At 45.8% G+C, this 17,555-nt stretch overlaps 1 protein-coding gene across 2 annotated transcripts in view; it reads left to right on the top strand.

Moving 5' to 3' along the window:
- Positions 1–17,140, top strand: part of fam222ba (family with sequence similarity 222 member Ba) — a 41,799-nt gene extending 24,659 nt beyond the window's left edge. For both annotated transcript variants that reach the window (XM_020649942.3, XM_065963168.1), the window contains 2 exons: positions 3,254–3,381; positions 12,960–17,140. In XM_020649942.3, coding sequence (XP_020505598.1) covers positions 3,300–3,381; positions 12,960–14,650 — 1,773 coding nt within the window. In that variant the 5' untranslated portion in view covers positions 3,254–3,299 and the 3' untranslated portion in view covers positions 14,651–17,140. The remainder of the gene's footprint in view (positions 1–3,253; positions 3,382–12,959) is intronic.
- Positions 17,141–17,555: the final 415 nt, after the last annotated feature.

Here is a 17,555-nt window from a genome sequence, read left to right as displayed (position 1 = left end):
TCTATAAGTAGCTGGTGGAGACTTGCCGAGTCACCCCCCCCCCCCCCAATACTCTGAGAACCCCGTGGTGTCTGCCTGCACGGGGCTGATAGTGTGAGACGCCTGGCTAAACTCCACCAAGCCAATCCCGGCTCCACAGGCCGGCCCAGCTGGCTCAGCGGACTCCACAGACACAGCTCTGTTTCCACCCTGGACAGGAGGGGCTGTGTCTGTGTCACAAAGGAGGCTAAGAGCTGGACACCTATCGCTTGAATAGTTGATAAGGACTGAAAATAAGTCATCATCATCACATCGATATGAACATTCGTAATAAACCAGAGATGGTCCAATACCAGTAAATGTTTCAGTATTCACTGGGGCCCTATGAGAACAGGGAATGAAAATTATAGCAACTGTAAAATGCAGAGTATCGTGGAATTTGCTGAAATGTGGGTGTGATATATAAAAGATTTTTAGGCTTTCCTGTCCTATTGGAGTGTTTTTTCACAGCGCCTGAGCTCAATGAACAGATATAAACAATGTTAAGCTGCAGCTTCCGTCAGCCTGTCTGTGTGTGTGTGTGACCTGTGTTCCCGTCGGGACAGACATGGCGGAGACTGAGAGGCCATCTGAGACGTACACGTCATCAAAACATGTTTTATAAATGCGGTACTAAGCGTTCAGTTTAGAGCAGAACAATATCCCAAAGACTTCTATGAATCAGGAGACTGCAATGTGGAATGAGTTTGGATTCAAGATGATCGATATGTGGAGGGATGATGGCCTAGCGGTCTCGCCCCGTGTGCGCATGCTGTAGTCCCCGTTCAAGTCTGACCTGTGGCTCCAATTTCCACATGTCATTCCCACATCTCTCTCTCTCTACCTATTTTCCCGCTCTCTCCACTCTCCTATCAAAGAAACTGATCAAAGAAACTGTGACAAACGTGCCGAACAGGCGATGTCATTTTTGCACGTCACTCTGTCACCTCAGTTTCTAACAATGTTATCCCACATCTAAAATTTCCCATGCCAAGTGGTTGCATGTGTCAAGAGTCGAGCCCTGGTCCAGACTGGACTGAACCCCCTGCATGGTGGTCAGAGGTCAATCAGGACTCTGCAGAATCCAGCAGCCAATCAGTCACGTGCTGGTTACCACCTGAGGAGCAGTACCTCCAACTTCAGCGGGCTCCGTCCCCATCTGAATCGACTCTATCAGGTGTAGTCATCCTCATACAAATAGTGTGTTGAAAAAGCCTCTGTGTTGGGGTGGTGGTGGTGGGGGGTGCTGCCTTTGTAAATAGGAGCCAGTGTTTGGCGTGTGTTGTACATTTGAAGTTGAGGTGGCAGCGGCGCTGATAGGCGAGTCAGTAGACGTCAGGCTTTCTGTCTGTTGGGTTTCATCTCCTCCTGCTCGGCTCTGCAAAGCAGAGTGTCAGCTGGGGCATTACCATAGGCTGACCTTTGCTGCAGCACTCCCCACTGCACAGCTTTCTGACATTCAGGGGCGCTGTGGGGGAGGCAGGAAGGGGGTGGGCTGATGGCCTGTTGGCTGTTTTTTTTTGCCTGTAGTGCGTTGATGTGTGTGTGCTTTTTTAACAACTGAACTGACAGTTTATGCTGGAGTTCCCCCCCCCCCCCCCCCCTCCTCCTTTCACTCTCTTGCCACTGTTTTGCTTTTGAAACGCCGAGCAAAGACAGAGTTATATTTGATATTTGGTTTTCATCCACCCCGAACCTGCCTGTTGTCAAAGAGATTGCTGTTATCTTTGTGTGAAATCTTGGCACCCCAATAAATGAGAGGGAGCTGGAAATGCTGCCTGCTGACATCAAGGAGCTGCCATGTACCTAAAATCCTTCCAAGGCCGAGGGAAAAGAATAACATATCAGGCCAATTAAAGTTAATGCATGGTGACACGCTGAATCGAGGGCAGGGATTGCTGCCATATGGCGGTCCGGGCTGTAAATCAGAAATGCGAGGGGGGTGGGGGGGATGAGAGGAGTGGGAGGCCGGGTATCAGGAAGGGTGACGCAGCATCTAGCGCATAAATCCCCCCCCCCCCCCCCCCCCCCCCAAAACCCTCAGATCTGTCGATCTGTGGCAGTGCTGCCACCCACCTGTCTCCACCCTGCTTTACCCTTCGCTCCCTTGTCTCCCCCCTGCCCCTGCAGCACCCCAAGGTGCAGCTCTCAGGTAGGACTGGCAGCTTCATTAAGGCTTGTTTTTTCTACTCTTGCTGGGAGGATTTAAATGAGCTGTCATCCTGACCTTTTTGAGCTCCTGCTTTTTAAAGCAAGTTCAGCCCCCCCGCCACCACCTTAAACCCACCTCCCGCCTCTCTCTCTCTTTCCACCTTTCTCTCCCGCTTTGTCACTCTTTCCTCCACTTGTCTCTTCTCCCTGCAGGGGGGAAGACACTTTTAAGCCTTCACCCTGCGGCAGACAGGCACGCCAAGGTTGTTTTGTGGGTAATTGCCTCTCTCATAGACGCCGTTTGTCTGCGCACACTTGCCTCCCTCTTCTGATGCCACGCCACAAAAAGCGGGGAGGGCACGGACTCTGTAGACTTAATTTGCTCTCTGACTGTTCTTCAGTGCTGATTAAGCAAGCATCTGTGGTGTTTTGACTACAGCAGTGAGCCAAGCGGAGCATGGCTAACGTTTTCTCCCTCTCTATTACGTCAGGTTATTGCAGAGTGGCAGGCTTTTATTGGAGCTGTAGCGCTGTTTATTCATTTCTTTTCACCACATCCTGAGCTGGCTCCATTGTTTAACGTCCCTAAAATAAAGGCGTCTCTGAGGTGGAGAGCACTGCAGTATCGATCACAGACTCACTAACTTGTGTCAGCGCACGGCCTCTCGAGTATGTTCCCTTTCCCGCGTACAGGAGTCATTAATTTCCCCCGCCATGGTCGGGTGGAGGCGGAGAGGTAGCAGGGTCCAACTAGCTGCACTAACATGCAGGGCGAGGGAAGCCGAGTCGATTTAAAGCAGCCAGTCCCTCAGGCCCAGTCTGCCCGTTTTACTTCAGCTGTTTGATGTTTAATTGAAGTTGTTATTGGCATCAAATGTCACCTTACCTGATGCTCCAGGTGTGAATCGCTTTCTAATTGAAAGGTAACTATGTCTCCCTCAGCCCTGTGCCTCGGGGGATCAGTCGCAGAGTTCTATTAGTCTGGAGCCAGCCTCTGTATCACCACGCACCATGTGCTGCCTGGCAGTTATGTCTGACTGCTGACCTCCCCTCTCTCTCTCTCTTTCTCTCTCTCTCTCCGCAGTGTGAGGAGAAGTGTGTGTCCCATGTTGCATTAGTGTCTGTGTGAAATGCTGGCCTGTCTGCCAGGGCCAGGTGACCTCCCCCTCCAGCTTCTCCCCCACACGCAGATGAACACTGGACTTCAGAAATGTAAGTAGGGATCTCCAGACACACACACACACACACACTTTTAACCACCACCACCACCATCCCACACAGCAAACCAAGCTGTTACAATCCTGCTGCCCGCCCCTCGTCAGATGCCCATGCCAACCCTGGCCTGGTTCTCTGGCAGCTCTGTGTTAAAACCCGACACGCACACACACACACACACGCAGAATATTTTAGTGCTCCAGGACTACAGATCTGTCTTCAAGGGAAATTAGGATGAACTGCGCCATTAATTTGCTGATGAACAGTGAACTAGCCCCCTCCCTTCCTCCACAAAGATCTGTCGGCTAAACGAGTGTAGAGGCGTCCGTGCACTTCAACACTTTGTCGCCACGTTCACGTGTTAGATTCTTCACGACGAGTCACACGGTCAGATTGCCCTGGTGATCTCGTACCGTGAGAAAATTAAAGATGCAGTCTGCTGCCGAGGTTTAACGGCAGACTTGTCCGAGCTGGCTCAATTAATTCAATGTGTTTGAGTTTCACAACTGCTGACAAACTTGGACTGCGCTCTGTGTGAGGGTCAGCAGCACAAGTGGAGTGTCAGAGTCAGCAGAGTGCAGCGAGAGCTGAAGCTAACTGGATCTGATCAGGGAGAGAGGAGCCGATAAATGTAAGACAAGTACATGAGATGATCGTTTCTATAGAGACGAGGGTCTAATATGTAAACCACGCTGGTCTGTGATGTCTGTCCTGAGATTGTCGACAGCTAACATCCAACCACACAGTGAGTACTTAGAACTCGTTTTAAATACAGACAGAATAACTAGAGATACAACTCAGTATAATAAAGCACGGTGAGCAGCAGATTGAGGGGCCTTCAGATAAGGATGCAGTCGAAGGCTATAAGGGTGCAGAGCAGGGGGGAGCGCCCACGCCTGCAAATCGCGTCCATCATTCACGCAAGCTGCAATGCGACCTAAACGATAGTCTGAAGAGTTGCTGTTTTTTTGGATGCACAACATCTCTGTTCACTATTCAGGAGACAGCCCTGACCGTTCTTCTTTTGGAGGAGGAGGATGTGGGTTGTAGGGGAGTTTAGATTTGTCCAGGAGCTGCCGATCTAGAATGACCGATGAGTGGCGAGCAACTTGACGGCCTGTTGGGGAGAGTTTCACCAAGAATCACGAGAATGAGGACAAACAGGCAGCCGATCACTCCAATAGAACGTCTGGTGATTTGTCTGAGGTGGCTCTTGATTGTTGCGCCCAAGTTGAAATATGCACAACGTTGTACGCTCAACTCAGTGAAGCTGTCGTGTCGGCACATAGACAATGAAGAGGTTCAACAGCAGGGCTCAGGGCCTGCAGCATCCTATCGGAAAAGCCCCTTCAGTCGTGCCTCAACGTCTGAATCCTCTTAAAAATCCTTTTCAGTTTGAGTTAAAAATGATCCAAGTCAAGGTCAGGTTTGAGTTCTGCAGGTGACGTTTTCCTCTTTCTGATCCTCAGATCAGAAGAATGTTCACGGTAACTTAGGCTTCGACTTTCAGGGAATTTATTTTTCAAAGTGATCAAATAGTGATGCAAAATGTGACAGTTAAATAAAGTGTAAATGATGTCCTGTGAGACACATTCAAATGTGCTTTCTCTTTTTGAAATGATTAGTGATGCCTGCACTCAGTCAGACGTGCACTCACAGACTCTCTGCATCTTTATCCCCTTCAAACAAGAAGTGCTAAAGATTCAACGATTTCCAGACATTGATTATAACTGATCATCTTTATTTGTTCAGAAGACGTCTCGGCCTCTTTTCCCTTCTTCCTGTTTCTCTTGGAGTAAAAACTCAGCCTCGACTTGACCCATTTCTGCAACACTTTTTCCCCCTCCTTGTTGTGAAATGCTCCAGCTCATCAAGACTGTAATTTCAGAATCACAGTAATCAGCCAACCCCCGGGAGATCAGCGAGCGTGAGGGAGTCTGCTAAGTGCCAACGTCTGTTGCCTCACTCAGGCAGACTTGTGACACGGTGCAGCCATCCGCCGCTGCGTCTCTCTGCTCGTCCTTTATGTGACAAACGGAGACACAGCAGAGCAGGAGGCACAACTGGAGTTCAATTTGTTTTTCCGCCTGACGCTGTAATCCATTTTGGTGATTGAGCGTGCTCCTCACAGCGCGGCCGGTCTTAGTGCTGTCATTTCAATCTATTTTTTTTCCTGCTCGTCATTCTCTCGTAATGCGTCTTCCTTTTCATCTGCTCTTCAAAGTATCATTAACACACGCGCTGTTACATCAAAAGCTGTGGAGCTGTTTTTCATTGGGTCTGAATCATTTTTATCAAAGTGCCGTGAGGAAAAAGAAAAGGGAAAAAAACAAAAAGTGTTCAGTCTCAGGTGGGTTTGCTGCCTACTCCCCAGTCCCAGTAGATCTTCTTCTGCATGTCTGTTGAAAAGCCAGAACCACTGTATACATCAGTTCATTATTGTGAGGCCAATACGAGCCCTCCGTATAGCTTTAAGTTCTCCGTCTGTTCCTCTTCATCCCGCTCCACCTCTCTCTCTCTCTCTCTCTCTCTCTGAATAAAACTCAAACAAATGCCTGCATGTGCAAGAAAGGAAACATTTTTTAGGAGCATTTTATTTAAAGAGGACATATTATCCCCCTTCTCCACCTTTTCAAACAGTCCCCTGTGGTCTAAATGAAGCATCTGTGCTGTGCTTTGGTCAAAATATAACATGAATCAAGCACCAGAGGAGGTTTGTGACCCTGTATAAACCAGCTCTCTCAGAACGCTCCGTTATGGTGTGTGTGTCTCTTTAAATGCAATGAGCCTGCGCAAAAGTTTTGTTCTAGACTGGGGTTGGAGTCCATGGGTGGAGATATCAGGGGAGGGGAGGGGATCTTTTTACCAGAATCCCACTATGACATCACAAGGAGAGCACATTTGAAACAGAGCATTTTTCTCTGTGTTGTTAGACTTATGCAGACCACAAACAAAGGACTGGATGGGTTTATTTTACATGTTATGGGTCAGTAGACACTCAGGCTACACAAATATATGTTCAAAAACACTGTACAAGGGGATTTCATAATATGTCCCCTTTTAATATTATTCGTCATGTTGACCTTGTGCAGCATGCTGATGATGAAAGTGCCTGTGTGACATTTTGAATGTGGCTCACGTGGATTTGCCTCAGAGCTGACTTTACATAAAAACACATCGAGTAGGGCTGTAGAATGATTCAAAATGTAATCACAGCAAATTGCAAATATTTCAATAGTTAATTGTGATTAATCGCTTGTTTGGAATTTAATTATTTTGTATTTTAAAATAAAAATAGTTGTCCTTTTATTTTGAATTCTTGTTCTGTCCTAAGCTGAGAGTATAATACTTGCAGTGTGCTTTTATTTTGAAATAAAGTAAGGCCCTTCCTGTAGATGAAAGGTTAGGACATGAAGTTAAGCACAGAAACAGGAAGTGGTTAGGGATCCCAAACTGAGGTCAAACAGCTCAAAGGAATGGTAACATAGGTCAATGTGTGATGTCATAAGGTCAATGTGTGATGTCATAAGGTGGATATTACTTTGGACTCGTCAGCTGAGCTGTCTGAGAGTTTGTTAAAGTGAAATGAGACATTCAAAGATGCAGCAGTGTCCTTCTTTTACATCACTGAGACTGCAGGGAGACACTGAGGACCACTATCTACGGTGAGCCTGAAGGGACAAAATAGCAGACATTAATCGTGATTAACTCATTAACGCTGACTGCCCGTGTGTCCAGATATGATTTTTCCTCCGTGTCGCCCAGCCCTACCTCCTAAAGTAACACAGTGCTGTCTCTGCAGAGCGCCATCGTTTACCCTCATGGACGATCATTTGACAGCTTAACTCCATGAGAGATGAGTCTGGCTGCTCGGAGGTGAAATTCATAGACTAGTTGTCACTTGAAATCTTTATTCAATATGCTGACAAGTTCCCACTGAAAGGAAAAAGGCTCAGATGGAGAGTTTACATAATTAGCTCCAATTTGTGTTCCCATTTTCCTACCCTTGAGCACCATCCCTACAGCTGCTCAGTGCACTCTGACGCTGCGTCTTGCGTTACAGAATATTGTCTTTGACACGTTCCCCTCCCTCTGTTTTCACCCAGAGCTTCAGATCACCAGGCTGGCCGCGCTCTGCCTCCTCGCCTGCAGGAGAAATCTGTGCATGGGAGCGTAATTTAAACTTACGAGCTCGCAGGTTGCTGTCAGAGGCGAGGTCGGAGCAGCTGCTCTATTTATCATCAGGGAGCGACTGTTAACAGATGATGGCTGTGAAATATAAAGGCTGTCGGAGGAGTAGCTCAGGTACGCAGGGAGACAGCGGGTCACAAAGAAAAAAGGCTCGCACTCCAGACAGGATGTCTCAAGTACCACAAAATGGCCCGTGGTCTCACTTCTTTCAGGCAGAACAAACAGTGAGCGCTGCTGGGCCACTCAGCTGATTTTCACATCTAAGTCCCGACTGAGATCAAAGGAACCCATCTCTCCTTATAATATTTTTCACTTCCCCGAAGGTCTATCAGCATGGGAGGCTCTGCTGGAATATCTGTAAAAATGTAAGGAGGTGGCATCATGTGGGAAACCACATTCATATGTCTAATTTGACGCCAAAGCTTCCGACTTTAATTTCCCGCTCTTGTGTGAAAAGTGCAATTTGCAGCAGCGTGAGCCCCTGCCCCCTGCTGCTTAAACCTTGTTCAATAAAAACAGTAGTTTGAATAAAAGAAAGCCTAATTAGTGCCTGCTGACTGTGCACTTGTGCTGCAGCTAGCTAGCTAGCAGCGGGGGTAATTAACGCATGGCCAGACTGGCCTCTCTCCCCGGCTCGCTCCCTGGGAACGTGCTTAGCGGGAGATCTGAGGGATGATATGCTTGCAGCCGCCTACAAACTTCACTCATATCCTCATTAACCCTCCCTTGATGCTTTCAGATCCACAACTAATCCAAGTTTTAGGGTAAGGTTGCAATGCTAATAAGCTACACTTGCTTACTAAAACACACGATCAACAGCTGCCAGAGCCTTTAAACAGATGTGAACAGCCAGAGGTTGATGTTTCCACTGTTGGGGGGAACTGCTGTAAACAGTAATTTACCGATTTCATGACACGTTTTACAGCCGCTCTGTTCAACTCTTCATCCTGAGTTTCTTTTTTTTGTATCCCATAATGCCTGCCTGAGCTGTGTTAACGATGTATAATCCCTTTTCCCATTTAATGGATTGGTCACTTTCCAGACATTGACATTGCTTTCTTTGCTACATGCCTGGGTCTAACAACTTAAGTTTAAAACTCATTACACGAGTGCCAGTGGCAGAGAAATAACAGTGTACGCAGTTTCATGCTCACTGCAGATTTCCTCACCACATTTCTCATTATAAAGCAAAGTGATGGATTTATGTCCCTCCATTTTTAAAAACATACATTGGTAGCTTTCCCTAAATAAGAATGGATGGATGCATTCAGTCAGTTTTATACATGACAAAGTGTGTATTGTGATTCTGATGTAAACAGTTGATGAAAGTAGAAAGTGTTGGCAGCATGAGTCGTGTTAGGAACCTTTTCCTTAAAGGTCACATATGATACACTTTGACAATATGTGTCTCTATTATGTCTACAAACCCCCCCAATGATGAGAAAAGTCCATCCATCCGTCTTTTGCCTGCTCCACTTTTCAAAAAATGTGTGCTCAAACAGGCCGTTTGGAGATTTTCCCTTCATGACATCACAAAGGGCAGTAACCCCTCCTCCAGGTGGGTGACACTCCCACAGCTAGGTGTTTGTTCTGCCCTCTGAGTCTGCCTTCTCACCGTAAACAATAGAACATGGAGCGAGAAAGCCCGAGCCACCCAAGCCCTTCCAGAGAGGGGGCGTGGTCAGACACAGCTCATTTACATTTAAAGGTACAGACACAGAAACAGCCTGTTCTGAGCAGGGCTGAAATAGAGGGGTTTATAGACATGATCAAATACATGATCAGAGTGGATTTAGAACAAGACACTTCACACACATGTTTTTAGGAGCTCTGAGACTTATTTAAACTGGTTGAAGAAGAGGAGAATATGTGACCTTTAAAAAAATAAAAAATAAAGTTGTTCTGGTGTCTTTGGAACAGGGGCGTGCCCAGACTTTTGTGACTGGGGTGGCACAACTGGGGCATTGACTTATGGAGGGGTGGCCTGAAGCGTGAGATTCCCTCAATTCTTTTAAATCCCTTCTTAAAACATACTTTTACAGACTTGCTTTTATGTGATGTCGTCTTCTTAATGTCTTCTCTTACTGGTTTTACTATTTATTTATTTATGGTCTCATCTCGTATTTATGCTCATATCTTAATCTCCTCTTGTGTTTTAACTTGGTAATTTCTTATCTTACTTACTTTGTCTATTTATGTTTCGTATTTATAGTTAATTTTTATTTTTATTAATATTATAGTTTTGGGTTTTTGGATCCTTTAACCACTTGTTTTTATTTCTTTTACTGCTCTTACCTTCTTATTGCTTTTTATTTGCTTTTATCTCTTAGTTTCTTACATCTTTCTAAATCTTTGGTCCTCTTGGTCTCAGCTCGTGTTGTTGGGTTCTTGTGTTTCCTGGGTTCTTATGATGGTTCTTGTGATGGTCGGGTTATATATGTCTGGTTGTGTATCGTGCACTTTGGGTTCTTTTCTGTTGAATTGTATTTAATTATTTTTGGTATTTTGCATCTGTTATATTCTTACTGTTGTTAATGTTTTTCTGTGTTTGGTTTAGTTTGCTTTGTTCTTGCTGTTTGTCAAAGCACTTTGTAAACCTGTGTTTTTAAAAGGTGCTATATAAATAAAGTTATTATTATTATTATTTAGGGTTTTTGGGGTGACACCGCGGGTGGCCAATCAGATTTCTGGGGGAGCCCATGCCACCCCTGACCACCCCTGTGGACACGCCCCTGCTTTGGAAGCAGTGAACCCCACTTAGCGCCTCTGCAGCTCTTCAAACAACCAAACCCTGAAATTTAAAGTCCCATTTAAAGCTGCATTGCTTCGCTCCGTTCACAACTTGGTTTCATCCAGCAGATTTTACCTCCATGAAATGGTGAAAGAGGTTTTATTCATTGGGACAGCTGATGGAGCTCACTTCACAACTACTTACCACCCTTTTTACAGAAACAGGGACGTGAGGTTTGACATCAGCAGTTGCTGACCGAGGTGACTTCTGAGAATCTCAGAAGCTTGAAATGTCTCTTATGAATACTGATGGCAAACAAGTTGAAGAAGTCAACGCTTTTATGAACTGTAGAATAATATCGATTAAAGCCTGCCTGAGACTGCAGGAGTTTTAAAATCAGTCAGCATCCATACATCTGCAGAATCTCAACAGATCTTCTTCTCCATAAACTCATCCATGCTTTACAAGATATGAACAAGATGGCACATCACAGACTTCAGGACTCCTCGACTCCATTCATTATTATGTCTTTATCACATTGATCGCATGCTGTTTTGTTCTTTTAGGCTTCCGTGCCAAAGTCACTGCAATGACATCTGTGTGGTGTCTCCTCTTGTCCTGTCTCCTTGTAGTCACAGTCAGTGGTTTCCAAAGAGGGGGTCGGGACCCCCAGGGGGGTCACCAGCTACCAAGAAGGGGGTCTCAATATACCCTCCATAAACAATATGGATAAATATACAAAATACTTAAACTGTTTTAATGTTATTCAACCCGTAAGGAGTTTCTTTTTTTGATTAAGTCAATGTCGTAACCTCAATTTCCTTATTTTCTTTCAAAATAAAAGCAGGTTTGCATTTAAACAGGAAGTAAAGTACCCTCAGCTCAAAATAAAAGCGGAACAAAATTATTTTTTTTCAATAAAAAATAATGGTAATTTTAACATGTGATTCAAAATGCATTTAATAGGTATTAACTACTGAATTTCAGAGTTTAATCGTTTGACAGCCCTAATAAAAGTATGAATAAGTTTATGACCTGTGGTCGACCTTTATGTCACTGCACCAAAAGGTAATTTGTCTTTACCTGTGTGACAGTCGAGTCCAGCCTTAGCATTTCCTGTCAGCCTGTGAGTCTTCATTTATATTTGGTTGCTTACCCTGGCATCTATTCAGCAACAGACATCAGGCCCCATTGATGGCGGGTGTTGAGCTCCGGCTCCTTGGCCGGGACCCCTGCATTAATGAGGCTGCCATCAGCAGGCCGAACATTTAGTCAAAGCGGCCCCCTGTGTGCCGCCCCATACCGGCCCCGCACATCGCTGCCCATTGTTTCCTGCTCACAAATAAAGCGTGAATTAATTAGCCAGTTGGCACAACCCTTGGCGCTGCCGTGTCAGCTCGCAGTTCAGCTCCGTGCCTCATCCCTCAGGCCCAGTTTGTCTGCTGTGAGACTGAGCATAATGGCCACGTCCACATGAAACCACAGACCCCTGCCAACAATTCAGACATTTCAAATTACTGCTCACTTAACAGCAGAGAGAAGCAGCCTGTGTGCTGTAATAACAACATCTATTTCACCTGGACACGTCCCTTTCTTAAAATTGAACTGAGGAGTAAATGAAAATAACCAGTGATCAGACTTGTGATCTGTCCCAAAGATCAGCTCCCGTCATGTCCGTCAGTTTGAGTATTTTGATGTAAGTAGGTCAGACTGGTGGAGCTGTGGTGATCGTGACAGTGAGACAGATAAAAGAGGAGAGAGAAGAGCCTTTCATTCTCGGAAACGATTAACACTGACTTTAATTGTGTTAGCGTAGAAAGAGGAAGTGAGTGTTAAAATGAAACACATTCACATCCCCCCACGGGCAAATTATTACCAGACACTGCCATATAGGCAACACCTGCATAATCCTGCCACACATTATATACAGCCTCATAAATGAAACAGCCCCTCTTGCTCACACATGCACAAACATAATCATGTTCATGTTGTCAGTTCGACATTGTTAAATTTAGCCACGGTGCTTAGCAGGTGTAACAAATGTCTGTGAGCCGAGGCCTGGGAGGTGTTCCCGCAGATCAGAGACGCTGCTGCTGTGTCTGATTACTTGTCTGCTGTCATGAGGCTCTGCTCTCTGCGTCTATCTCTTTCTTTCCTTCCCCCTAAAGCAGCCACAGGGGACCATCCAAGCCTTGCTCGCTCTTTGTTTAGTTTGTGATTCAGTTGCAAGAAGAGCAGCCCCCCCTTCAGATGCATACTTATCGTTTGCGCCAATGATGCGTCAATTAAGGCCACTAAAAGCTCCTGACCTTAAAGTCGCAGACTTAACCACAGAATTGGATTTAAGACTGGGAATGTGTTGACGGCAATAATTCAGTTGAGAATGAGATTAGAAATCTTCTGTGTCCTCATGAGATTGGGGCTGTGAGCGTTTAGGGGGGAAATCAGCGAGGTAAGGAATATGAGTCGCTGTCTGAATCATCCTCTTAACTTCTCAGATTTCAACTGATGTGTTCTTTTGTACCATTTACACCTCTACTTGGTCTTAGTGTTTGGTTGTTACCTTTCTCCCTAATCTCTTATCCCACCAATTCTGTCTTTTCTTGCCTTTGCTCCGCATCTAACCTCCAACCTGTTCTGTTTTCCCTCCCAGGGGACACCACACAAAGGATGAGATCCGCTCCGTTTCCGACCCCTGCAGAATTGGATGCATATGCTAAGAAGGTTGCCAACAACCCTCTCACCATCAAGATCTTCCCCAACAGCGTCAAGGTCCCCCAGAGGAACCACGTGCGGCGTACTGTAAACGGGCTGGATACAACAGGCCAACGCTACAGCCCCTACCCGTCTTCTCAGGCCAGTGCCAAGACAGGCCTCCTTGCCATCATCAGGGTGCCCTCAGTCAAAGGCATCCTCAAAGATTTTGACGGCAGCCGGGCTCGCTTGCACCCTGAAGTCATTATGAATCCTCCTAACAGACCCTACCAAGTGGCTTCGACCAGCACTTTAAACCACCACCCACCTCTGCAGAATTTTCCCCGGATGCAGCAGAACTTACCCCTTCCCCCACAGGAACAGCCTCAGACTTTACAGATGCCCCTTCCTCAGCAGGGTCACACCCAGAGCCTCAGACACCATCCTCCCATGGCCCAGCATCCTCAGGGCCCACCAAGACTCCAGACTCTGTCTCAGCACCCAACCCTTGTCCACCCACAGGGGCCCCCTACGATCATGCTTCAGCAGCAGCACCTCCAGCAGCAACCGCCCCCTGGCCTGCAAGGGGGCATGAAGCTGCCAGATGGTGATGCACCACCTAACGTTACTGTCTCTACCTCAACCATTCCACTCTCCATGGCTGCAGGGCTGCACCAAGGCCGCCAGGCCGACCTGAGCTCAATTGTGCATCAGATCAACCAGTTCTGCCAAGCCCGAGCCCACGGTGCAGGAGTCACCTCCATGTGTGAGGGCCAGATCGCTAACCCTAGCCCTATCAGTCGCAACCTGCTTATCAGCGCCTGCTCCAGGGTGTCAATGCATAGCAACCCTGCCACCCCTGGCTACCCTCAATCTAACTGCATACTTGGCCCTCAAGAGAAACACCCTACCCAACCCAGTGTGGCTGCCATGAACCACTTGCCTTCAAACCATGCTGATCCCAAGCTGCAGCACCACCTGCAGCACCTGCACCAACAATCCAATCAGCTGCAACAACAGCTACAACATAACGCCCAGCAGCAGAATATGCGCTCTTGGAGTCAGCACCAGTTGTCTCATGTACCCCACATCCAGAACGGTGGTTCCCACCTCTGCAAGCAGCCCTCCAGGGACCCCGCCTTCAACTTTAAGAGCATGGGCTACCCTACAGAGGTGTGTGTGGGTCAGCCTTACACACTGAAACCCCCTGTCGACAGGCCAACGCCCTCTCCCCCCGTCATCCACAATGGTATGCCCGGCCCCATGGCCCACTATACTAATGGTCACTACTTCCAGTCCCATATTTGGAATAGCAGCATCCTCCCCACACCCAACAGTGACAGCTCTGGCTCTCAGGACATAGCAATGCCATTCCACAACGCAGGCCCAGGGGGTTGCACCGCACTGGACTGTGGACCCTCTGGGGCTCCACATTACAGGCTAGGAACGAGTTCCTCCACCTCCTCCTCCTCTGCCCAGACCAATCTCATGCAAACAACAGATTACTTGGGTGGAGACTTCCAGACGCCCTACTTCCGTGATCAGAATCTAGGGTTGATGGGCAAGATGCACAGGCCTCCTCTGAGCAGGGTAGGTCCGGAGGTTGGGGATGGCAGAACCGCTCTCCTCCAGCACCCAGGGTACAGATAAGCTATGGCCTTGTCTTCACAAAAGTTATCAAACCCTTTTGTTTAGTCTTAAGAAAGGAGACACGTTAATAAAACTCAATTGATAACTTAAATGACTGCTTATGTTAAAGAGGGTAAATTAATATATTCAATGAAGACAAACAGTAGGTTTTTTTTTGTTCCTTTTTGGAAGAATCTTGCAAGTGATCAATTGCTACATTAATTTTTTTTTTTGAATGAGTGCTTTTACCTTGCACTTAAGGAAACTCATGCGTGTGTATACACGTCTGTACTGTATGTGTGTGTGTGTCATTCCCACCTCCTTCCCCTATTTGTGTGCCTGGATCTCAACTGATCCTGTGTTTTTCTTCTTCACAACTATCGATTCAGTTTTCTTATGCATGTAAGAAAGATGAAAAACAGATAGATCCCCTCCCTGAAAAAACCACGACATCTACGCTGGATGCTTTCAGTTTTGAAAACGGTGGACTTTGAGTAGCTTCGGTAGACAAGATGTTGTTTTTCCTTTGGTGTGAGGCTCAAATCTTATTGTAGCTGAAATATGAAACAATCAGTTGATGACAGAAGAGAGCGTAAGGATCTTGTTAGAGTGCACACTTACCTAAAGACCATGCAGACGTGAAAGTACAGAAGGAAAAGCTTGCGATAGGCTCATGTATACAAAGGTTTTATTCTTTTGAAATGTAATTATTTATTTGTATTATAGGACTCTTCATGGTTGATTCCTCACTGTCAGTTAAGGATGCATGTGATCAGGTTGTTTGTACATAGTAGACGCTCAGCCGCGCTTTGTCCTGCTGAATCTGCTGCGATTAATTCAGGTGTTCTTAAAAGAAAAACATGTCAAAGCCGGGAAGGTTTGGCAATGAGATTGTGAAATGTTTAGCGCAGAAAAAAGTCATAAAAGATGAACTGTTGTACCTTGAAGATGGCCAAAGTCAGGTAAACAGAGACAAACTGTTCTGAAGATGTGCCATTGTTTGTTTGTTTCCTTTTCGGATCGTTTTTGTAACCATGCAAACTGTACTACTTGAATGTTGAGACGATTTGTTTTGCAGAAATGGAAGGGGGACTGGTTTGTAATGAGGATTAAAAGAAAAGATCATAGTGTTATTCTTGTAGAGATGAACTACGAGACTCAGCAGAGTTTTGATCCTGATGAAGGAACTTAAAGTCAGGGTTGGTAATTTCCTCCAGATCCACTTTTTAAGATTTTGGTGGAAATTGTCTTTAGGTCCTGACGGAAATTAATTAATGTTCTCTGAAAAAGGAACAAAGAAAATCTGTCATCTGTAGCAGTTGTAAGCCTGTAAAAACTTCAACCAATGTCTGCCACGATGTACCAATCTGATGAACCAATCACACGCCTCCCTGTCTCCCTGCTCGCTCTCAACCTCCTTGCTTTAGCCCACACTCAAAGCGCATCACAGATGACTGAGTTTATACTGTGAGTTTACTTAACACTGAATGAGACATGAGACGACGTAGTTTCTACACAATGCAAGAGACGAGCTGAGGTCCACTTCTGGAGCAACAGCGCTCGTGCATGTAAGTGAGGGGGCGTGGCTTTAGAGGGAGCACAGAGGTGAGGGGGTGCAGACGGAGCACTGAGGGAATGCTACTTTCAAAATCATGCTAGTTCTCGAATATTACCAACCCTGCCTTTAAGTGAATTAAGTTGTGTGTAGTTTCCTCTGACTCGGCTGTGAAGACCAAAATTGATCACTTGCAAGATCCCTCGGAGGTAAAACACGACGGACTTTTAAGTTCAGAGTGAAACAGCAAATGCATTGTTTATTTTATTGTACACTGGCTTACCTACTAGACTACTGTAACTTTGAAAGTTTATTGATTGTGTGTGAATGTTGCCCGCTGACGTGGGTAGATTTAAGGGTGAGCGCGTGTGACGGTGAGAATGTGTGTGTGTATAGAAAACGATGACGCCCATGTTTTGTTCACCTAATTCCCTAACAGCCCTTAAAAAGCCTTAAGTGTTTGGTCCTTGGACTTCCCTTGAAAATGAGCATGGTTTTAATAAAAACCCCAAATAATAAGGAGAACGAAGGAAGACGCTACGGATACACAGAAACAGCAATTATTTTCTTTTTCTTCTGCTCTTTTTTTAATGGACGTTTGTTTTGAATAGAGCAATTCCTTAGAGATTCTTTATCGCGGAGACGTAAGACAAGACAGAGGAGTCATATTTTGTAATTATATATTTTAGCAACGTGTAGTTACTGAGCTGTAACTTTTTTTCCCCCCCGAGTTTCGAAGCTTCAGTTTGCAGTTGTGACTATTTATAATACTTGATTTGCTTGTTATTTAAATTTTTCCTTGTTTCTTGTTCTGTTGCTGTGAAATGGAAGAAGGTCCACAAGTCGTTCTTTTATGTGTCATTCTGTACGACCGACAAAGAGGCGAGAGCGTGAGAGTTGTGCTACTCTTTTTGTAATATTGTAATAATAAAATAAAGTTCTAATTTATGCTTTGACCCGAGTCTGGACACTCATTTCAGCTAACGCCTGACAACAGGTGCGTGCTTTTTTCCTGCCGTCGTCATTCTGCATGAAATCATTTTTACATGTTTAGCCCATAGGTTCAGCCTGACGAGTAGCTGACCTTTAACAAGCCATGAACCAACATAGACGAGAATGGGAACAGTTGGAACACTTTGCCTTCCCCTCAGGGATTTATTGTAGATTTATTCATACAAAACTTTAGGACAATGTGATGATTAATAAATGCCTTCAAACTCCGCTTTTCCTGTTAGTTCAGCAGCACTTTAAGTGCTTTCACACATGCAGAAAACTCCTGATATTTCCAGGAGGAGCTGCATGTGTGAACACAAACAGACACATTTTTAGTTTGGACTTCACCTAGAGTTTCTCCTCCATCTTCCTCGTATT

The sequence above is a fragment of the Labrus bergylta genome, chromosome 14 (assembly GCF_963930695.1).
Source record: "Labrus bergylta chromosome 14, fLabBer1.1, whole genome shotgun sequence".
Classification (NCBI taxonomy): domain Eukaryota; kingdom Metazoa; phylum Chordata; class Actinopteri; order Labriformes; family Labridae; genus Labrus; species Labrus bergylta.
The sequence above is the reverse complement of the archived record's forward strand: the minus strand, read 5'-3'. Positions and strand labels throughout refer to the sequence as shown.